This window comes from Dipodomys spectabilis, unplaced genomic scaffold (genome assembly GCF_019054845.1).
Source record: "Dipodomys spectabilis isolate Male_0828 unplaced genomic scaffold, ASM1905484v1 ptg000480l, whole genome shotgun sequence".
Classification (NCBI taxonomy): Eukaryota; Metazoa; Chordata; class Mammalia; order Rodentia; family Heteromyidae; genus Dipodomys; species Dipodomys spectabilis.
Window position 1 is genome coordinate 1,631,218 of NW_024871157.1, and position 22,711 is coordinate 1,653,928.

Below are 22,711 nucleotides of genomic sequence, written 5' to 3' on the forward strand. Positions count from 1 at the left end.
GTGCCTCTTAGATTTCTAGAAGGGAAAAATGATGCCTAGCTTTAGGCAGTCTGGAAAGGAACTGGATTAGCTACAGGGACGCCAGAACAGGCCCTTGAGACTCACTGGCACTTGGGAGGCAAAGCCAGTATTGTCAAGCTCTTTATTTTTTTCTAGAAACACTGGCAATTGGAGAGCTTTGGGTGAAATACAGTTTTTTCAGCACTGAAGGCTAATGCACAGTGTGAGCCACGATTCCAGTCCAACAAGTCTCAGTGCAAGCCAGTCCAGCAAACCAACTGGGATTTTGATGACATTTTCATTTTCATTTTAATGGAAACATTTTGCCCGAGCCAGGTACCAGTGGCTCACGCTTGTAATCATAACCACTCAGGAGGCTAAGATTTGAGGATTGTGGTTTGAAACCAACCCTGGCAAAAAACTCCTTAAGATTTTTATCACCAACAAAAAACCGGAAGTGGAGCTGTGGCTCAAGGGTAAAGCACCAGCCACGAGCAAAACTACTAAGGGACAGTTCCTAGGCCCTGAGTTTATGCCCCAGGCCCAGTACCAAAATAAATAATTTTTTTTGCAGTTGTAACAAATGCAACCGTAGTTATATAAACTATATTCAGAGGAAATCAGGTACAAGGTGACAAGGTACATCGGATCTTTTATTCAGAAAAAAAAAAGTCTTCCAAAAACATAACTTTGCAACAATCATTTTTCAAAAGTCACATCATGAAGACTGCCCAGGCAGAGTCTTTTTTTTTTTTGGGTCTGGTCGTGGGGCCTGAACTCTGGGCCTGGGCACTGTCCCTCAGCTCTTCAGCTCAAGGCAAGCACTCTACCCCTTGAGCCACAGTGCCACTGCTGGCTTTTTTTTTTCTGCTTATGTGGTACTGAGGAATCGAACCCAGGGCCTCATGCATGCAAGGCAAGCGCTCTACCACTGAGCCACCTTCCCAGCCCCCAGATTCTTATAAGAAAGGTTATTAAGGCAAGATGATATTAGCACCCAAAGAACAGAGCAGTTGAACAATGTGGAAAGTTCAGAAATAGAGCCAGGCACAGTAAAACCTTGGTCTTGGGGCTCCGGTGTAGCTCAGCAGTAAACCCCACACTCAGCATGGGTGAGGCCCTAGGTTTCATCCCCAGCACCACACACACAAAAACACTCGAGCACTATGTAACGCTGCTAGCATTTCCAATTAGTTGGAAAGAATGGACTATTATATAAATGGTGCAGGAACATCAAGCTAAGTGGAGAAAAATAATATCAGTGCCCGCCCCAGCCTAGCCTAGCTCCCCTCAGGCTTGGGGGGCGGAGGGGGGAGGTGCTACCAATTACAAATGAGTGGGCATGAGCCTGGGGAGCACAGTTTTGGAAAAAGACCCCAAACTCCCCTCAAGCCTGGCCATCTTTCCATGCCGTTCCCCTTCTTTGTACCTTCCTATTGGTTTCTTTGGTTTTTGATGTGTTTTACTTTCGCTTTTTTAAAACCCAGGAGGGCGTTGTGTCGCTAGTTAAGCCAGGCTGGGATTACAAGAGTGCACCACCACACACCACTTTCCCAGTTGTTTTCATGTAAAAATGAAGTGCTTCTTTTCCCAAAATCTTGGAGTGGGAAGCAGAAGAGGGAGGCAGGAAGGTGAGAGAAGAGAGGAGATGGCAGAATTAGTGATTGGAGAGATGTAATTACTGGCTTTGCAGGCAGAAGATGGCCAAGAGCCAGGCCCTGCAGGCAGCCAGGAGAAGCTGGGCGAGGCAAGGGAGGGGGTGCTCCCTTTTAGCCCCCAGAAGTAGCCATCCTGCTGACCCCCTGAATTTAGCCCAGTGAGACACTCCTTTCCCCCATGACTTCTCACTTCCACGTCAGTTAAGATCATCAATTTATGTGGTTTTAAGCCAAGAAGTCTGTGGTCATTTGTGACAGTAGAAACAAAAACCTAACACTTACCTAACTTCTACTCTCTGCTAGTTCCTTGGTCACAAATAAACTGAGGCCAGTGATGTGCCCCCAGTGGAGTAGTGCTCTGGCTTTGCTGGAGGAGGGCCAAGGAGAGGACAGCACCCACTCACTCAGGGCAAGAGGGCCAATGAGAGCACTTACTCAGGGCAGGAGAGCCAATGAGAGGATAGTACTTACTGGGGCAGGAGGGCCAATGAGAGGACAGCACCCATTCACTCATGGTAGGAGGGCCAATGAGAGGACAGCACTCACTCACTCAGGGCAGGGGTAGGACTGACAGCAAATCCTCAAAGGAGGTGGCAGGAACTCTTGCCTTCCTGCCTTCTTTGCTCTTCCTGACTGGACCACAGCCTGGTGACTCCGAAGACAGATATAGGACCTGGTTTTCTGCTCACCATCCTATGCTCCCTTACCTCCAAATACCTCTACCAAGAGACCCCCTTAGGCTTTTTATGTTTAAATGACTATAGTCAGGTCATCATCTTCAAGAATCAAGCCTACTTCCTAACAAACACATAAATAATGGATTTCATGAGAACTGTGAACAAAGTAGGCTTCTGTTGTTAGGGGTGGGGGGTAAATATAATCAAAGCATATTATATACATGAATGGAAATATCATAATAAGCACTATCAAAAATGGCACAAGCTGGGCACCAGCGGCCATACCTATAATCCTAGCTATTTGGGAGGATGAGCTCTGAGGATCACAGTTCCAAGCCAGGCTGGGCAGACAAATCTGTGAGACACTTATCTCTAATTAACCAACAAAATGTCAGACTGGAGGTGTGGTTCAAGTGATAGAGTACCAACCATAAGTGGAAAAAGTTGAGTGAAAGTTCAAGTCCTTGCCAGGTGCTGGTGGCTCACACCTGTAATCCTAGCTACTCAGGAGGCTGAGATCTGAGGATCACCATTAGAAGCCAGCCCTGGGTGGGAAAAGTCTGTGAAATTCTTATCTCTAATTAACCACAGGAAAAGATGGAAGTGGTACTGTGGATCAAATGGAACAGTGCTATCCATGAGCAAAAGGAACTCAGAGAATGTCCAGGCCCAGAGTTCAAGCCCTAGTACCAGCAAAAAAGAAAAAAGAAAAAAGAAAAAAATCCAAGGCTTTAAAATCAAGTCACGGTAACAACACAGACACAGACACAGACATAGACACACACACCCTGTACAAAGAAAGTTTCCATAAAAGGGAACCATAAATACAGTGGAGGTTATGCCACTTCCTTGGTCCAGAGTCCCTCAACAAGGACAGTATGATAATCCTGTTAAGGAGGAAGAGACCAGTCGCTAATGATGGTGGTGATTTATTTGTGTGCCTTTAGTCCCCCATCCCGAGGGCCACTTACAGATGATGTTGTGTCTGGCTGTGCGGACTTGGTAGAGGTCCACGTCTGCCCGGGGGTAGCCCTCACAGTCCACCAGTGGCTCGTCCATCCCAACGCCTTTTTGCTGAAGAAAAGACGTACAACTAAACAACTTTCACAGACATATCGTTCCTGAGATGCCCTTCCCGAGACTCTTTTCCTTACAATCATAATCAACTGGACAATAATAAAACTTGCCCATATTGACCACAAAGGACACACCTTACCCAGGCTCTCATAACCACCTGTCTGGGGGAGGGAGAGATTTTTCATCTGATATCCCTCATGGTATTTTGTTTTTGCTGTTTTGCCAGTTCTGGGGCTTGAACTCAGGGCCTGGGCACTGTCCCTGAGCTTCTTTTGCTCAGGCTAGCTCTCTAGCCACAGCGCCACTTCCTACTTTTTCTGTGCAGCGTACTGAGGAGTTGAATCCAAGGCTTCCTGCATGCTAGGCAAGCGCTCTACCACTAAGCCACATTCCCAGCCCTCTTTCATGGTTTTTTGTTTGTGCCAGGACTGAGGCTTGAACTCAGAACCTCCTGCTCTCCTGTGGCTTTTTATTTTCGTTACTGGTGCTCTACTACTTGAGCCATACCTCCACTTCCAGTTTGCTTCGTTGGTTTGTTTTTTGTTTTGGTGCTAGTTCTCAGGCGTTATCCCTGAGCTTTTCTACTCAAGGCTAGCACTCAGCTCCGTTGCTGGATTTCTTGCTGGTGCGTTGGAGATGAGCGTGTGGACGCAATTGGACACCGGGGCCCGCGCTTCCCGCTACTGGCAGGGGCCGCACGTGCGGTGGCGCCCCAGGTCCCGGGAGAGATCCGGGATGCCCTCCCTGCCCCCCATCCCCCCCGCAGCCTGCCCGGCCCCCGCGTCCTCCCGCGGGGCCCGGGCCACACTCACGCCCTCCAGCACGTCGTAATTGGCCTTAATCTGCGCCTCGATCTCCTCCTTGCGGCGCATCAGCTCGTGGATGTCGCTGACGGTCGCCGCGCGGGCGCCCGAGGAGCCTTCGCTCGGCCTGGCTTCCTTATCCGACATCCTAGAACCGGGCCTAGGATCCCGGACCATCCGTTTCGGGGCTACGGACGCGAACGGAGACTGCAGATACGGCTCCGCCCGCGGACCAAAACACCACAGTCACTCCGCGAGCGCGCGCACGCGCGCGCGCAGGCAAGGGCGGGGTCTGAGGGGAGGGCGGAGCCTGAGCGGCAGAGCGACGGACGGTGATTGGTGGGCGAGACCACCGGAAGCCCCGCCCCGTTGAGGCACGTGGTCGGAATGGATGCCTCTGCCCCGCGCCTCTCCCCTACACGCCGGCTCACAGGCCGTATTTAGGGGATGAGCGGACTGTGGCCGGCGCACGTGCATTTCACCTCCACTCAGCAAACATTTACTCAGCCCCTGCGCTATGTAAATGCTACAGAACTAGTCCCGGGCCCTCCGATCCGGTTCTTCCCATCTCCGAAGCCCTTGAGGGACGCCCGGGCCTCTGACCCCGCTTCACACCTGTGAGCCTGGGCTCAAGCTCCTGCCGCTTGGCCTCTTTTTGCAATTTGTGACCTAAAGTAAATTAGCCTTTAAAAAAAAAATGTCTGTCCTCGGGCAACAACAAGTCAGGGTCTTAGCCAGACGCCAGTTTCTTAGGCATGTCATCCTAGCTACTTAGGAGGCTGAGATCTGTGGGTCGCTGTTCAAAGCCAGCCCAGGCAGGAAGGTCCACGAGACTCTATCTCCAATAAACTACTCAGAAAAAAAGCTGGAAGTGGCCTGGCCTTGTGGCTCAAGTGGTAGAGCACTAGCCTTGAGCACAGAGGTTCAGGAGCAGCACCCAGACCTTGAGTTCCAGCCCCAGGACAGGCAATCAATCAATCAATCAATCAATCAGGGTCTGGAAGCTGTCCCTGAGCCTTTTTACCAGCACACTGCCGCTTGAACCACAGTTCTGGCTTTGCTACTTTTTTTTTTTTTTTTGGTGGGGGGTCCGGTCGTGAGGTCTGAACTCTGGGCCTGGGCGCTGTCCCTCAGCTCTTCAGCTCAAGGCTAGCACTCTACCACTTGAGACACAGCGCCACTTCCAGCTTTTTTTCTTTTTGCTTATGTGGTACTGAGGAATCGAACCCAGAGCCTCAGGCATGCAAGGCAAGCGCTCTACCACTGAGCCACCTTCCCAGCCCTCCTACATTTTTTAAGTAATATTTCTTTCTTAAAATTAATATTCTTCCTAAAAAAATAATATTCTTCCTTGCAACATTTCTTGATTTGATACAGAATCTTTTAAATAAAATGCTGAAGTTTTAGGAGATACTGGGCTAACTGGTGAGACACAAAGGTGGGCTTTCTGTTCAGTTTTAGGATATTGATATTAAATGTCCTCAGTAAGACAATACTATTGCAATTACATGAGAAGTCTCCTTATTCAATGACAATAAATGAGTACTCCTGTACTCCTACTTCCCCCAGAGGCTGAGATCAGCAGGACCACAGTTCCACCTGAGCCATCTGAAACCAGAGGTAGTTTTTAATTCATTATGCCCTTGGAAATGTGGTTGTGATTATTGGAAGAAACTAGAGCCGGCCACTGCCTTGGCCTTTATAGTTCTCAATCCGCCATCTACTCCATCTCTGCTGCTGTCCCTGCCACCCAATCTCGCCCTGATTGAAGCATCCTATGCACTGGCCTCCATTAATCCAGTCTACACAGCAGCCAGAGTAGCCTTTCTAAAGAGTGCTATTGTCATTTTACTGCTTAAAAGCTTGCAATGGCTTTTCCAGTGCTCTTCCCTTGGCCTTCAAGGCCCATCTGGTCACTGCTTGCTTTTAGACTTCCAGCGCCATGCTCTCTCCCTTCCCCACAGCACACAGGCAATACTCCATCCACCCGCCACACAGCCCAGAAGTCACAGTCTGACCTGCCCAAAGCGGCACTTTCCACTTGAGATCATATCCACATGTTTACCTGTCTGTCCCAGGCAATGGGTACTCTCAAACAATGTGGATTGACGCTTGTTTATCTCCAAATGTTTGACTGTTTGAAGGGTTACAAGAGAACAATCTTTGTTCCTTTACCTTTCCAGGTGTTTTGGTTCATCTCAGCTGTTATGGCTACAGACAGGCCAATAAGCCCTGTGATTTAGGAAGCTACCAAGATCCAATAGAGCCTGAATTGTTTTCCTCTTCCAAACATCCATGACTTTGAATGTGGGCCAGTACTGGGGCTTAAACTCAGCCTGAGCACTGTCCTTAAGCTTTTTTGCTCAAGGCTGGTGCTCTACCACTAAAGCCCACAGCTCTGCATCTGGTTTTCCGGTGGCTAATTGGAGGTAACAGTCTCGTGGACTTTTCTATCTGGCCTGGGGTTTAGTACAGCGATCCTCAGATCTCAGCCTCCTCAATAGCTTGGATTACAGGGGTGAGCCAAGAGAATCTGGCTTCTCTTTGGGTAAGAGACCTATAATAACTCTCCCTAATATTTGGAAAGGTGAAAATAGGGGGTTCAGAGAGGTTAAACAATGTACTGAAAGCAACTCAGCAAATCAGAGGTAAAGAAAGTCAGCACTCCAAACTGAAAGGTGGGGAGGTGTTCGCAGGCCCTGGGACTTTGGACAGCAAGAACGCAGCTTTGAACTGGAAGAGATCCACGGTCTTGAGTAATTTCGCCCTGGACTTACGCAAGTGATGAAGCTAGTGACGAAAATCCCTTTGATGTGCCCTGGGCTTGGACACCATGACAACCGCAACCACTCGGGCTCCCCGCCACTCCTCTCCTTCTGTGGCCAACCCCCAATCTAGGACCTCCTACCCCCTTAAACCTCAGGCAACCAAGCAGAGGGGCACCTTGAGATTGGCTGGAGGGAGTTTTGCTTTTTTTTTTTTTTTTTTTTTGGTCCGGTTGTGGGGCCTGAACTCTGGGCCTGGGTGCTGTCCCTCAGCTCTTCAGCTCAAGGCTAGTGCCCTACCACCTGAGCCACAGTGCCACTTCCGGCTTTTTTCTTTTTCTTATGTGGTGCTGAGGAATCGAACCCAGGGCCTCAGGCATACCAGGCAAGCACTCTACCACTGAGCCACCTTCCCAGCCCCCTGGAGGGAGTTTTTATGCCACAGAATTGAGCAAATGTTACAAACCAAGTTTCGACTGCTGTTTCGCTGATTATCTAAGACAGAAATAGGCAAATTATGGCCCTTGGAACAAATCCGGACCACTGTCTTTTTTTATTATTATTATTATAGGCAGGTGTGGTAGTGTATGACTAAAATCTCAGTGCTCCGGAGGCTGAATCAAGAAGATTATGAGCTCCAGGTCTGCCTGGCCTACATAGTGAGATCTTGTTTTGAGAGAGTGGAAAAAAAAAACAGAAAACAAAAAAAAACAAAACAAAACAAGTACTAATAAAAGCTGCCAAAGTCTCTTCATTTTATTATTTAGTGCCAGCAAACCCAAACAGTAACAACAATAAACTATTCCTCCCTGCCAGATCAGACCATTTCCCTCACACCAACTAATGTAGTAAGTGCTCATTCAATAGTGGGGTTCTTATTCCCCTTGTATTTGCCAGGACTCGTGGTTGCAAAATCCAGAAAACCACTTCAAAGTAATTTACACAGGAGGGAAAATGCCTAGCTCATCCAGAAGCACATCTAGAATAAACCACTAAGAGGACTCTGCAGCACGCTTTCCTCTGGCGAGCCCAGACGTGGCTCCTACAACATGGAGCAACCAGCTCAGCAGACTAGAGGCAGAACTTTTCTCAAGACCAAGTTACAAGCCAAGCTCCCATTGGCCAGCTGTGGTCACATGGCCGTCCTTGACCCAATCACAATGATTCTTGTTGGCCGGTTCTAACTCACAGGCCCCACCCTGACCGCATGGGCAGAGAGAGAAAAAGGTGGATTCCCCAAAGGAAAAGTGGGATACTGTTAGAAGATGAATGAATAGAGAACAAGATGGTTTTAGCCAGGAGACCTCTGCTGTCCCAGTGGCAAGAAGAGGACAACCTTCAGGTCATGGCAGATCCAGGGCTCTCTGCTCACCCACTCTGGGACAGAGACTTAACAAGCAGCAGAGAGTGGAGCAACTGTGCCCTGTCATTAGCTCCTGGGGCCCCACAGACTGCCTGTAACCCAGAGCTCACGCCTGCAGTTCTGTGCCTCAAAAGATAAAGAGGGGCTCCGCCCAAATGGCCCTGCCCTGGGGCTTCACTAGCCTGACCCCATCCTGGCCAACTCTCGCCCCTCTCCTCAGCTTTTTATAATATGAACATGTTCCCTGGGCAAGGTGCCGGTGGCTCACGGCTGTGATCCTAGCTATTCAGGAGGCTGAGATCTGAGGATCGAGGTTCAAAGTCAGCTGGGACAGGAAAGTACTTGAAACTCTTATCTCCAGTTTAACCACCAAAAAAGTCAGAAGTGGAGGTGTGGCTCAAATGATAGAATGCCAGTCTTTTTTTTTTTTTTTTTTGGGTCCGGTCTTGGGGCCTGAACTCTGGGCCTGGTCGCTGTCCCTCAGCTCTTCAACTCAAGGCTAGCGCTCTACCACTTGAGCCTCAGCGCCACTTCCAGCTCTTTTCTTTTTGCTTATGTGGTGCTGAGGAATCAAACCCAGGGCCTCAGGCATGCAAGGTAAGCGCTCTACCACTGAGCCACCTTCCCAGCCCAGAATGCCAGTCTTGACTGAAAAAGCCAAGGGAAAGCACCCAGTACTAGCACTCAAATTTTAATCATTATTTTTTTAAATCCTAGAACTGTACGCTGAAAAAAAAAAGAAGAATCAATTACAACCTATGTAAATTGTGTATCAGTCCATAAGAACCCCTCCGAAGCTGTGCTTACAAAATGTAAGACATGTACATTATTCTGAAAACCATGTAAGTATAACTCAGCACAGGGCCCGAAGGGTGATCAGATATGCAGGAAGGAAATGCTCTGTGAAGTTGCTGCGAAGCAGGATAATGCAGAAGAGTGCAAATACTTCGATGAAAGGGCTCCTTTTGGCCAGGGAAGATGGCTCAGTGGTAGAGTGCTTGCCTTGCATGCCTGAGGCTCTGGGTTTGATTCCTCAGCACCCATAAGCAAAAAGAAGCTGGAGTGTCACTGTGGCTCAAGTGGTAGAGCGCTAGCCTTGAGCTGAAGAGCTGAGGGGCAGCGCCCAGGCTCAGAGTTCAGGCCCCACGAATGGACCAAAAAAAATTGAAAATAAATACATAAATAATAAATAAAAAAGAAAGGGCTCCTTTTATGTCGACTCTGCCAAGGGCTTGGCAATCCTTGGCATTTTTTTTCAGTCCTGGGGCTTGAACTCTGGGCCTGGGCGCTGTCCCTCAGCTCTTCAGCTCAAGGCTAGTGCTCTACCATTTGAGCTACAGTGCCACTTCCAGTTTTCTAGTGGTTTAATGGAGATAAGAGTCTCACGGACATTCTTGCCTAGGTTGGCTTTGAACTACAATCCTCAGATCTCAGCCTCCTGAGTAGCTAGGATTACAGGCATGAGCCACCAGCACCCGACAACTTGGCATGTTTTGCACTTTTACTCAAATCAACTGCAACAGAAGCAAACCAAACAAATAAAGGCACCTATAAACAGCATTTTCCTTTCCTTTCCTTTTTTTAAAAAAAAAAAAAAAAAAAACACAAATTGTTGGGGAAGCCACCTGTACGTAGCACAGAGCAGCAGCGGCTGCATTGAATTTCAGCTAGGCAGTAGAATGGGACAAGTGTGCTCCAGAGACTGGGCCAGGTAGGTCCTGTCTGGAGATGGAAGTGGTACCTTGAGTGAATCCAGAATGTGATGGAGACCCACACTATTTCTAGAAGCCAAGTGTAGAGGGGAGGGAGGAAGGGCAGGGTTCCCAATCAGGGCCAGCTGAGCCAGGCACCCACCAGACACTAGCCATCCAGCTGGTGGATATTAAATCCACCTGACTGTGGATTTAATTAACAATGGCCAGGAGAGAAACCAGACCAGGTGCCGCAAGAGAGACTGGGTACACTGTCATAAGCTAGGGGTCGGTCTACAGTGCTGCTCTCATGCTGTGTGACCTAGGTCCCTGCCTCCAGTCTGGTCCTCTCAGATGGGAATAAACTTAGAGAGAGAGAGGAAGGAAAACAAAGCCCTAGCCAAGTGCTGGTGACTCTCGCCTGTAATCCTCACTACATAGGAGGTTGAGATCTGAGGATTGTGGTTCAAGGTCAGCCCAGGCAGGAAAGTCCATGAGACTTTTACCTCCTATTAAGCATCTAAAAACCAGAAATGGAGCTGTGGCTTGAAGTGGTAGAGCACTAGCCTTGAGCACAAAAGCTCAGGGACAGCACCTAGGCCCTGAGTTCAAACCCAGGACCAACACACACACACACACACACACACACACACCTGACTCACACTCCTTTTCTTCTCTGCCACTTGGCCTGCTACATGGCCGAGGCAATTCTCTGTCATGTGCTGCCATTCCTGGTCCCCAATGGAATGAGTTTCTGGGGAGGGGTGTGGATGCAAAGCAGTCTTGCTCTCCCAGAGCCCTTAGGAAAAAGCCAGAAGTCAGGAAAGCAAGACAAGAGGACTTGCGTGGGATTGGAGAAGCCAGGCCTTCCTCCCCACCTGCCCCGCAGAGCCAACAGCTCCATCTCCCTGATGCTCCAGAATACTCTTAGGAGCTGAGACCTGTGCTGGAGATGAGGTCATAACTTCTTTTCTGATACTTGAGCATGAGCAATGCCAGGCTGCTGGCTGCATCAGCCATGCTCAGTACCCCAAAGGCATCACGAATCATCCAGCAGCAGCGGAAGCTGTTCTGTGTGCCAGCCCATCCCAAGATCATGCACATTGGCTCATATTATGCTTGCTCCCAATTTACAGATGGGGAAACTGAGGCTCAGAGGCATCTGGTGATTCTGTATACTGCAGGGCCAGGATGCAAACTCCTATGTCCAAAACTGTACCCACCACAGAACACAACTCTTATATCTCACGCCTCCTCTATACTTGCTCTGCCAACAGGCCTTCAAGACCAGCCTCCACTGGCCCATGGAGTCCCCTTGGTAAGAATGAAAAAGTTGCCACTCAGCTCAAACTGGCCTTGGCTTCTGAGCTTTGGATCTGGATGGCAGAGATCACAGCCCCCGTCCAGGATCCTGCAGGGCACATGCCCTTTGACTTCGTGTGCCAGCTCTGTCCACACTGGCAGTGGGCTGGCCTCCCCTCCCAGCAAGATCTGGCAACCTTGCCCAGGGTTCATCTCTCCACCCCCACGGAGGCAGGGCAGGGGCAGGCCCAGCCCTACCCATGGTAAATACTTCTGTCCAGCACTCACCCGGCCTCTTGTCCCAAGCTTTCTGGAAGGGAGTTTGACCAAGATCGACCATGGTAAGAGCCTCTCTCCCCCACCCGCTGTCTCTCAGAATAGCAGGAGGATGGGAGCAAGATGTCAAGGGTTTTTGTAATCTGGGGGGGGCGGGGTGAGGCTTGTCTTCAGAGTCTCTGGGTACTGGGGTTTCTCAGTGTGGAAGGATGAGTTGCTAGGCTGTAAGTTCGGAGAGAAGCGACTCTTCTGGTCTCCGGGCTCACGTCGAGGCAGCTACCAGGGAGCCCTAGTGAGGTTCACGTCGTGGTTCAGGTTCTTCAGGTTCTCCAGTCTCTGTCACGGCTCGTGGATGGCTGTGTTCCCTCCGCTTCCCAGCTTCCACGCAAAATGACAGATCCTTGAAATCCACACGGGAAAATCATTGTGGGAGGGAAGGAGTGTCTCTCACAAAGGGGAGTGTCACAGGTGGGGGTCTCAGCAGTTATTTTAGCATAAGAGGATCTAACGTAGGGGGAAATGGGGCTGGGAAGGTGGCTCAGTGGTAGAGCGCTTGCCTTGCATGCCTGAGGCCCTGGGTTCGATTCCTCAGCACCACATAAGCAAAAAGAAAAAAGCCGGAAGTGGGGCTGTGGCTCAAGTGGTAGAGCGCTAGCCTTGAGCTGAAGAGCTGAGGGACAGCACCCAGGCCCAGAGTTCAGGCCCCAAGACCGGACCCAAAAAAAGCAAACAAAAACAAAGTAGGGGGAAATGGGAGGAGGGGCACAGCAAATGGAAGAACAGACTCTCACTGCCCTCTCCTCCTCTCTCCTTAGACAACTTACAGCGACAAAGGCCCAAAGGTAAGCAGGAGGGAAATAAGGAGGCCTGAGTCTGGAAGGGGGTCAAGGCGCAGGGAAATGGGGTGTCAGCACAGAGCAGTAGTGACCAGATGTGACCAGATGTGCAGGGCCGTGCCTGAACACTGAGGCTCACTCCCTGGGCTTCTCCACAAGGAGCGAGACTCAGCTTCACCCGCCTGCCTCTGACCTCTTCTTCAACACCTGCCCAGCTCTTTTAAGTCTGGCCGGCAGCTCTCCATCTACAGAATCCCGGGCTATGCCAGCCTTAAAGATATTTCCTTCTGTGAAATCTGGGCAGGTTCCCTGGGGACTTCCTGAACTCACACCATCAATTTCTTTCTTTCTTAGTTTTTAATTTCTAAATTTTAATTGTTATGATAAAGGTGATGTACAGAGGGGTTACAGTTACGTAAGTCAGGTAATGCGTACATTTCTTTTTGGACAATGTCTCCCCTTCCCTTGTTCAATTTTCTTTTTCATTAGTTTGCATATTCATTTCTATGATAGTACAATTTTAGGGCTGAATTTCAAGTCTAAAAACTGAGTTTGGTAGAACTTTGATTCTGGTGTTTTTTTTTTTTTAAATATCAAAGTAAGCCAGGCACAGGTAGCTCACGCCTGTAATCCTAACTACTCAGGAGGCTGAGATCTGCAGATAGCAGTTCGAAGCCAGCTGGGGCAACAAAGTTGGTGAGATTTTTCTCTCCAGTGAGCTAATAAAAAGCCAGAAGTGAAGCTGTGACTCAACTGGTAGAGTGCTAGCTGTGAGCACAAAAGCTCAGGGACGGCGCCCAGGCTCTGAGTTCACACTCCAGGACTGCACCAAAAATAAAGAAATAAAACAAATCAAGATATGGAGACCCACACTGAAAGGGCATTGTAACCCAGTCCAATTGCAACTGAATTCAGTGAACTTGCATCTTGATGTGTCCAAAGCCAAAGAAACAAGTGAGGGGAGAAAGATGTATTGCCTGCAGCAGGTATGGAGGTCACGGGAGTGATTTCCATGAAGGGCTCATTATCTGGAGCACGGGAAACGCTTTGTGTGCAGTCACTAAGAGGTCCTGGGGTGGCTGGATTCCGGGCCAAGTGGTCAAGGGGGACCCCGCCCCACTCCCACTTTCCAGATCCCCTTCCATGGCCTCAACTTTGCCCCTTCTTCCCCCTGCAGCCCGAGAGAGGCCGATTCCTCCACTTCCATTCCGTGACGTTCTGGGTTGGCAATGCCAAACAGGTAGAAGAGGGGGAGGGCTGGGTGGGCAGGAGCCGGGGCAGATGGCCTCCTGGAGGAAGCCAGGCCCTGGCCGGGGCAGGGATTGGCTCCTGGGAGGGGAGGGTCAGGGTGCACTCTGGCCCGGGCATTTTGGGTTCTGGTTACACAATCAGGACCACAGACCCCTGGTGGGAAGTCTCTGTGAAGGTAGAAGGTGCCAGAAAGCCTCCCCTTTGTTTTTTTCCCCCAAGAGAGGGTTCTGTTTTGGGGGCTCCCTTTGGAGACACTCCCCACCCAGAATGGGCCCTCTCTGAACCCTGCGGCCATCCTGTCATCCAGGCTGCCTCCTTCTACTGCAACAAGATGGGCTTTGAACCGCTGGCCTACAAGGGCCTGGAAACAGGGTCCCGGGAGGTGGTCAGCCATGTGATCAAGCAAGGAAAGGTGAGCCCCACACCCCAGGAGCCCCTTGGGTCTCAGTGATTGATCGCTGAGGCCTTTGACCTCCTGACCTTTCCACGTATCCCGCTCTGGTTTGGGGACGCTGCCTGGCTGGTTCCAGGGCAAACCAGGGGCGTGGTGCCACCATGCAACAGGACCTTCCTGGCTCCGTCTCCTTCAGCCTGGCCCAAAGCAGGCCGGCACAGGAGTTCAAATGAGCCTGGACATGGGAGTAGGGAGCTTCACCAGTGTCCTGGGCCACCTCCAGGGACTCCGCAGCTAACCCGGGCTTTCTCCTGCACGGGAGACTGGGGGGAAGCCAAGGCAGAGAAGGAGCTAGACTGCTCTGAGTCCTGCATGGCAGAGGCCTTTTGTTCTACCAGGGATGGGGGAAAGGGGTCCCCCCCACTCTGTGTACCCCTGAGTCCGGCCACACTCCCTGTCCTCTATGTTTTAGATTGTCTTTGTCTTCTCCTCGGCACTCAACCCCTGGAACAAAGGTGAGGGGGTCAAGGGAGGGGGTGGCAATAAGGCTTTACCAGTGGGGTCAGGGGTCAGGGGTCAGGACTGGGAGGGTGCATGGGGCCGGGGGCTGAGCAGAAGGAACTGAGGGCAGCCTCTCCCTCCTGGCCGCAGAGATGGGCGAGCACCTGGTGAAACACGGTGACAGTGTGAAGGACATCGCCTTCGAGGTGGAGGACTGCGAGCACATCGTGCAGGTGAGGAGGTGTGCGGACACGGGAGCAGGGTCGCAGAGCACGGGGAGGCCCCGCCCCGCAGGCCCCGCCCCGCCCCGCAGGCCCCGCCCCGCCCCGCAGGCCCCGCCCCGCCCCGCAGGCCCCGCCCCGCCCCTCACCAGGAGGCCTCGCTGGGAGACTCAGTTCACACCTCCGTAAACTAGGGATCCTCTAGTGCCTACCTCACTGAGCCGTGTAAAGGAAATGAGTTGCAATTAAAGTATTTGGACTCTAATGCGGCCAAAGAGACTCTGGCAGTTTGGAGGCAGGCGTGGCTCAATGATAGAGCACCTTTCAGGCAAGAGGAAGGCCCGGAGTTAGATTCCCAGCACTGAAAAGGAAAAAGAAAAATAAAGAGACAGAGACGTGTGGCTGGGAAGGTGGCTCAGTGGTAGAGTGTTTGCCTCGCATGCGTGAGGCCCTGGGTTCGATTCCTCAGTACCACAAAGGCAGAAAAAGCTAGAAGTGGCATTCGGCTCAGGTGGTAGATTGCTAGCCTTGAGCTGAAGAGCTCAGGGACGTGCCCAGGCCGAGAGTTCAAGACCCACGACTGACAAGAAATAAATAAAGAGAGGTGGTTTAGATTAGAGCTAGACAGGTCAAAGTAAATCTTAGGATCTGTACCACTGAACCCATGCCTTAACTTCTCTGTGCTTTAGTTTTCGTCTAGAGAATGGCAATGATAACTCATTTCTGTGTAAAAAATGGTGCTATGAAAATTAAAGACATGGGGCTGGGGATGTGGCTCAGTGGTAGAGTGCTTGCCTAGCATGCACGAAGCCCTGAGGAGTACCTCATAAGCAGAAAACGCAGGAAGTGGCGCTGTGACTCAAGTGGTAGAGCGCTTGCCTTGAGCACAGAGGAGCTCAGGGACAGTGTCCAGGCCCTGAGTTCAAGCCCCAGGACTGGCAAAAAGAAAAGAAAAGAAAATTAAAGAGGTGAACCCTTAGAACGGGGGCTGCCATGTGAAGACGTGTGTGAACCCACTCCGACACATAGAACAGGGCCTGACACGCAGTGCGCACTCAATCAGTGTCAGCCGCCTTTCCACACAGAGTGGGGCCATAACATGAGTCCCCTCACACCTACCCCACCTGGTTTGTCTTCCAGCACCCTAACTCTAAGCCTGAGCCTAATGGGCATGGGACGCAGGGACAGGGAGCCGCTGGAGCTGGGAGGGGCTCCCGCTCTCCCCGGCAGCAAAGGTAGCAGGCAAGGGCTTTGGGGGGCCCCATCCTCACTGCTGTCTCTCCCCCCCTCTCCCCTCCAGAAAGCTAGAGAACGAGGGGCCAAAATCGTGCGGGAGCCCTGGGTGGAGCAGGACAAGTTTGGGAAGGTGAAGTTTGCTGTGCTGCAGACGGTGAGTTAACTTTGGGGATCCCGCCGCTCCTCCTGCCAGAACCCCTCACCTCACAGACTTCCTTCCTCAAGGGTGACCTCCTACTATTCCCACGGGAGGGGCTGCGGGTCCCAGGCTTCCCTTCCTCCCCAGTGCAAGGCTTGGGATGGGCTGTGACAAACGCAGAAGGGTGGGGCAGAGGAAGCCACACCCAACACGTGACCTGGGCGAACCGCTGTCGCGCTCCGGGCTCTGAAGAAATGAGCAAAGACTGGAGTGACACTCACTCCAACGCCCCTCTGTGCCTTAGTTTCTCCAGCCATCACCCCTCCTCAGGCTGTTATGAGAGTGAGTCCACAACTCTGGCTTACTCCGATTTGTACTCAGCAAAGATGGCGGGGTCAGTGCAGCGTCGCTGTTATTGTGAGACCAGGACAACCTTCAGCCTCACCTCCAGCACTGAATAAAATATAGTGATGGATCACAGAGCCCTCTAGTGAAATCTGGTCCAGCCGGGCACCAATGGCTCATGCCTGTAATCTTAGCTACTCAAGAGGCTGAGATCTGAGGTTCAAAGCCAGCCCAGGTAGGAAAGTCCATAAAACAAGACTCTTATCTCCAGTGGACCACCAGAAAACCGGAAGTGGCCCTGTGGCTCAAATGGTACAGCGTTAGCCTTGAGTGAAAAAGCTCAGGGACAGCACCTAAGTCCTGAGTTCAAGACCCAGGACTGACAAAAAACAAAACAAAACAAAACACCAAAAAAAACATTTGGTCCAAGGCTGTCACCTGTTCTTCATATGGTCAACCCAAGCTTTTTGCTATTGATATTGTTTTGGTTTTTGAAACAAGCTCTCTATAACCCAGGCTGGCCTCAAACTTGTGATTTTTCTGCCCTAAGCTGCTTTTTTTTTCTTTTTTTGGTTGGTCATGGGGCTTGAACTCTGGGCCTGGGCGCTGTCCCTCAGCTCTTCAGCTCAAGGCAAGCGCTCTACCACTTGAGCCACAGTGCCACTTCCAGTTTTCTGGTGGTTTATTGGAGATGAGAGTTTCATGTGCTTTCTTGCCTGGGCTGGCTTTGAACCGTGATCCTCGATCTCAGCCTCCTGAGTAGCTAGGATTACAGGCATGAGCCACCAGTGCCTTGCTGCCTTAAGTTTTTGAGTTTGGGGATTACAGGAATGCACCCCTACAGCTAGCTGGCAACACAATTTTTTTGAACAATTACTATGGGACTGGGAAACCAAGTGCTAGGAATACCTGGATGAGCAAAACAGCATCTCTGGGAATGGGGGCATGGCTCAAGAGGTATAGAGCACTCACCTAGCAAGAGGCAGGACCCAAATTCAATCTCAAGTATGGTAAAACAAACAAAAACAAAACAAAAACCCAGAGCTTCTGGTCCTATAGGCAAACAGACTGTCCAACTCCCAAACAAGGGGCTGGGAAGGTAGCTCAGTGGTAGAGTGCTTGTATTGCATGCACAAGGCTCTCAGTTCAATTCCTCAGTACCACACAAGCAGAAAAAGCTGGAAGTGGCGCTGTGGCTCAAGTGGTAGAGCGCTAGCCTTGAGCTGAAGAGCTGAGGGACAGCGCCCAGGCCCAGAGTTCAGGCCCCATGACCAACAGGAAAACAAAACAAAACAAACACACAAAAAAAATATCCTCCCAAACAATGAAGTGGCAAAGCTTCCAGAAAGGGGAGGGGCTTGCTCGCCATCGCACGCGCACGCACGCGCACACACACACACACACACACACACACACACACACGTGCTAGGGCCAGGCCAGTGCTGGAACCCGGGGCTGAGCTAGCACTGGGAGAAGGAAGACCCCAGTGGCTGGTGGGGTAGACGCTCAGAGTTGAGCCTGGCTGCTTCTCCCTCAGTACGGGGACACCACTCACACTCTGGTGGAGAAGATAAACTACACCGGTCGATTCTTGCCTGGATTCGAGGCCCCGATATCCAAGGATCTCTTGCTTCCCAAGCTGTGAGTACCGTTAGCACAGGGGAGGGTGGGGAAGCACGGCTGCTCCTGGGGGGGAGGACACCTGGAGACTGTGGGGTATTCCCAGAGGATCCTTCAAGAGGTGGCAAACAGGTTGGGCCCCGGATCCAGTCTGAACTAAGTGACCCCATTGGTCACTTAAACATTAGACAGATCACTTGGATTTTCTTTTCTTTTCTTTCTTTCTTTCTTTTTTTTTTTTGGTCGGTCGTGAGGCCTGAACTCTGGGTCTGGGCGCTGTCCCTCAGCTCTTCAGCTCAAGGCTAGCGCTCTACCACTTGAGCCACAGCGCTACTTCCGGTTTTTCTGCTTATGTGGTGCTGAGGAATTGAACCCAGCTCCTCATACATGCCAGGCAAGCACTCTACCACTGAGCCACCTTCCCAGCCCCACCACTTGGTTTTTCTATGCCTGTTTCTTCATCTCAAAAACAGGTATGGAAGGTGGGCACTGGTGACTTACACCTGTCATCCTAGCTACCCAGGAGGCTGAGATCTGAGGATCGCAGTTCAAAGCCAGCACAGGCAGGAAAGTCTGTGACACTCTTATCTCCAATGAACCATCAGAAAGTCCGAAGTGGCTCTGTGACTCAAGTGGTAGAGCGCTTGCCTTGAGCTGAAGAGCTCAGAGTTCAAGCCCCATGACTGACCAAAAAAAAAAAGGAAATGCAGGACCTGAGTGGGCTGCACCACACTGCGCCGCCCTCCTGACTGCGGTGGTAGAAGGGAGGGGCGGGGGCTGCCTCCTCCTCACCCCTTCCCTTTCCCAGGCCCAAATGCAACCTGGAGGTCATAGATCACATAGTAGGAAACCAGCCTGACCAGGAGATGGTGTCTGCCTCTGAATGGTGAGTGCCTTCACTCCCCGCCCCCCTTTCCCTGCGGGACGGCCCTGCCCCTCAGGAAAACAAAGCCAGTCATTCACTGTAAGACTGTCACCACAAAGTGGGTTGTTCAGTAACCCACTGGTCTCCCCTCTGAGGAAAGGGGGGGGATGTCACAATGCGGGGGAGCCGTAGAAGAACTGTCTCTGTCAGACCACTGTCCTCTGGGCAAGAGCACAGACAAAGAACAGGAGAGAAGCCACTGAGAGTAGGGACCAACTTGCTTTTATAGAAAACTCAGTCTCACAAGAATGAACACACTGTGGTGAGAACTCGCTTCTGCGAGAACTAGTCCACTAAGCCACAGACTGATGACTCACACTTCTCATCCCAGAGCTCAGAAAGAGATGGCAAGTTTGGGGCCAGTCTGAACAATATGCAGCAAGACCTGTTTGGAAAGAAAAAAAGAAAAGAAAGGAAGGAAGGAAGGAAGGAAGGAAGGAAGGAGGGAAGGAAGGAAGGAAGGAGGGAAGGAGGGAGGGAGGGAGGGAAGGAAGGAGGGAAGGAAGGAAGGAAGGAAGGAAGGAAGGAAGGAAAAAAGCAAGCATTCTAGGCACCAGAAAAAAGAAATAAAAGCAATCCAGCCACCAGTGGCTCACGCCTGTAATCCTAGCTACTCAGAAGACTGAGATCTGAGGACTGCAGTTCAAAGCCAACCAGGCAGAAAAGTCCCTGCTAGACTTTTATCTCCGATGAACTACTCAAAAACCAGAAGTGGTGCTGTGCTCAAGTGGTAGAGTGCTAGCCTTGAGCACAAAGAGGTTCAGGGACAGCGCCCAGGCCCTGAGTTCAAACCCTACACACACACACACACACACAGACACACACACAGACACACGTAGAAGAAGCAATCCTCCCTTCCTTGACGTGCTATTGGGGAGCACTGCCCACGTGCATGTGTTCTGCTCCTGCCAAACGTGTAATGTGGTGGCGTGACGGAGCCTAGGCAGGGACGGGCCATGGAGGGCGGCCATGGCGGAGGGTCAGGTGGTCCCAAGAGGAGCCTCAGAGCACATGCGTCCTGCCACTGCCCTGTAGGTACCTGAAGAACCTGCAGTTCCACCGCTTCTGGTCAGTGGACGACACCCAGGTGCACACGGAGTACAGCTCTCTGCGCTCCATTGTGGTGGCCAACTACGAGGAATCCATCAAGATGCCCATCAACGAGCCAGCGCCTGGCAAGAAGAAGTCCCAGATCCAGGTAGGGCCTTTGCTGGCTGGGGAAGAAGAGGTTAAGGGCAGTTAAGGGCAGGGTGTGGGTGACACTGCTGTCCTTGTGTCCCTCCCTCAGGAATATGTGGATTACAACGGGGGTGCCGGGGTCCAGCACATCGCTCTCAAGACTCAAGACATCATCTCCGCGGTTAGAACCCCATCCCTGGTCCTAAGGCTTCTCTCCTGTAGCTCCAAGAACAGCCTCTGCACATGGAGGAGGCACGCTGTAGCCCTGGACCCCTTCTCTGGCTCAGAGGGCTGACAGGACCCCCTCCCACACACACCCTGGACCCTGAAACTCCCATGCAGGCAATCCCTTCCCACCCTACCGAAAGAGCTCGGATGCTGAGGAGCAACTCAGCCAGAGCATCAAGGAATCCTTGACTGTGCTCCAGTTCTCTGCAGTGCCTTGCGGTGTGTGTCTGCCTCTCTCAGCCTCCACAGCCTCACCTTGAAATGAGGCTATTAGGCTACAAGACCAGTTACGGCCTTTTAGCCAAATTCCATGTCACATGCCCTGGGGAAGGAGCGCGAGTGTGGACCGTCCCATTCAATGTCCGTGCGGATGCCATGAGCTGGTCTTGCACGGGATGTTTTCTGAGCACCCTCTATACGCCAGGCGTTCGTTGTAGGTTTGTGGGATGCGTTTACAAGTAGAACCTTAAACTTGACTCCATGCTGAGGCACCACCTAGGGGCAAGCAGAGGAGTGACAGGATTTGGTTTGTAATGGAAAAAAGTCAGTCTGGCTACTGTGATAATCTTTCAGTGCCTCTGTTTCCCCAGCTATGAAACAGACATAATGGAGCAATACATCCAAAGACAGGCTCATCATAAGGTGACCAATCACACGGGAGTGTACAGGAGAGCCTCCGACAGTCAGGGGTGCCGACCGGGACCCGCATCTGCTGGCCCAGCATGGGCATGGCCGGGTGAGCTAGGGTAAAGAGACTGACCTTTGACCTCCACCTGCTCTGGGACAGATCCAGCACTTGAGAGACAGAGGATTGGAGTTCTTGGAGGTGCCATCAACATACTACAAGCAGCTTCGGGAGAATCTCAAGTCAGCCAAGATCCGGGTGCAGGAAAGCATCGACACGCTGGAGGTGGGGCCCACGCCCGGCTGACACGGACGAGGCAGAAAGCCATCCGACCTGGTGTCTGTGGGAAGGAGCAGGGGGCGGCCTGGGCGGTGGCGTGGGCAGGGACCAGAGCACCTGGTGGGACCAGGAGATCATAGGTAGAACTTGGAGCTTGAACTCGGGGCCTCCCGATGCTCAGGAAGAAAGTGCTCCCCTTCTCTACTCACACGGCCAACCTTGGGGACAGACAGGCTTGGACCTGCTAGAGGAAGGGGGCTTCGCTTGGCATTGTGGGTACATGGCCCTGTGAACTGTCTAAGGATCACAAGCACCAGCTAACATAGTGGGCCAGCCTCCCTCCCCCAGCCTCCTTCCCTCAGAGCCCCAGCCTCCCTGCCCCAGAGCTTCCTTCCTACCTTCCCCAGCGCCCCAGCCTCCCTCCCCCAGAACCCCAGCCTCCCTCCCCCAGCGCCCCAGCCTCCCTGCCCCAGAGCCCCAGCCTCCCTCCCCCAGTGCCCCAGCCTCCCTCCCCCAGTGCCCCAGCCTCCCTCCCCCAGAGCCCCAGCCTCCCTCCCCCAGAGCCCCAGCCTCCCTCCCCCAGCGCCCCAGCCTCCCTGCCCCAGAGCCCCAGCCTCCCTCCCCCAGTGCCCCAGCCTCCCTCCCCCAGTGCCCCAGCCTCCCTCCCCCAGTGCCCCAGCCTCCCTCCCCCAGTGCCCCAGCCTCCCTCCCCCAGTGCCCCAGCCTCCCTGCCCCCAGAGCCCCAGCCTCCCTGCCCCAGCCTCCCTCCCCCAGAGCCCCAGCCTCCCTGCCCCATCCTCCTTGCCCCAGCCTCCCTGCCCCAGCGCCCCTGCCTCCTCCTCAGAAGCTGAAAATCCTGGTGGACTACGACGAGAACGGCTACCTCCTGCAGATTTTCACCAAACCCATGCAGGACCGGCCCACGCTCTTCCTGGAAGTCATCCAGCGCCACAACCACCAGGTGCGGGCCGGAGGGCGCCCGCGGGCAGCACGGGCGGGTTTGCTCTCTGGGTGCCCAGCTCACTCGCCGTCTCTGGATCTAGGGCTTTGGGGCCGGCAACTTCAACTCGCTGTTCAAGGCCTTCGAGGCGGAGCAGGACCTTCGCGGCAACCTCACCGACCTGGAAACCAACGGGGTGGGCTCCATCATGTAGGCCCCGCCCCGCCGGCCACGCCCACGCACAGTTTAGATCCCTCCCCATAGGTCGGCTCGGGGAGCCGAGGCTCCGCCCGCCTCGTGGCCACGCCCACACTCCCTGTTCGCCTCGGGCCTCCTGAGTAAAGGGCCGCAGAATCCAGGCTGTGTGTGGTTGTTGGGTG

General features: G+C 52.4%; 2 protein-coding genes across 3 annotated transcripts in view; one reads left to right on the forward strand and one right to left on the reverse strand.

Annotated features, from left to right (window-relative positions):
- Psmd9 (proteasome 26S subunit, non-ATPase 9) overlaps positions 1-4,470 on the reverse strand; it is a 28,697-nt gene extending 24,227 nt beyond the window's left edge. For both annotated transcript variants that reach the window (XM_042668986.1, XM_042668985.1), the window contains exons 1-2: positions 4,225-4,470; positions 3,307-3,409 (exon numbers count right to left, since the gene is read on the reverse strand). In XM_042668986.1, the coding sequence (XP_042524920.1) occupies positions 3,307-3,409; positions 4,225-4,392 (271 nt within the window). In that variant the 5' untranslated portion in view covers positions 4,393-4,470. The remainder of the gene's footprint in view (positions 1-3,306; positions 3,410-4,224) is intronic.
- A 7,150-nt stretch (positions 4,471-11,620) lies between these two features.
- Hpd (4-hydroxyphenylpyruvate dioxygenase) lies at positions 11,621-22,692 on the forward strand. The gene is made up of 14 exons (XM_042668979.1): positions 11,621-11,677; positions 12,428-12,454; positions 13,626-13,688; positions 14,007-14,111; positions 14,566-14,608; positions 14,745-14,827; positions 16,116-16,205; positions 18,073-18,176; positions 18,964-19,041; positions 20,116-20,278; positions 20,369-20,440; positions 21,275-21,397; positions 22,236-22,352; positions 22,435-22,692. Exons 1-14 carry the CDS (start codon positions 11,675-11,677, stop codon positions 22,543-22,545), a joined length of 1,182 nt encoding a protein of 393 aa, XP_042524913.1. The 5' UTR covers positions 11,621-11,674; the 3' UTR covers positions 22,546-22,692.
- The last annotated feature ends 19 nt before the right edge of the window (positions 22,693-22,711 follow it).

Bases quoted from the DNA above. Each gene is read 5' to 3' on its own strand.
- Hpd (XM_042668979.1), top strand. The intron at 20,279-20,368 runs GTAGGGCCTTTG...TCCCTCCCTCAG, and splicing joins AGAAGAAGTCCCAGATCCAG to GAATATGTGGATTACAACGG. The intron at 22,353-22,434 runs GTGCGGGCCGGA...CTCTGGATCTAG, and splicing joins TCCAGCGCCACAACCACCAG to GGCTTTGGGGCCGGCAACTT.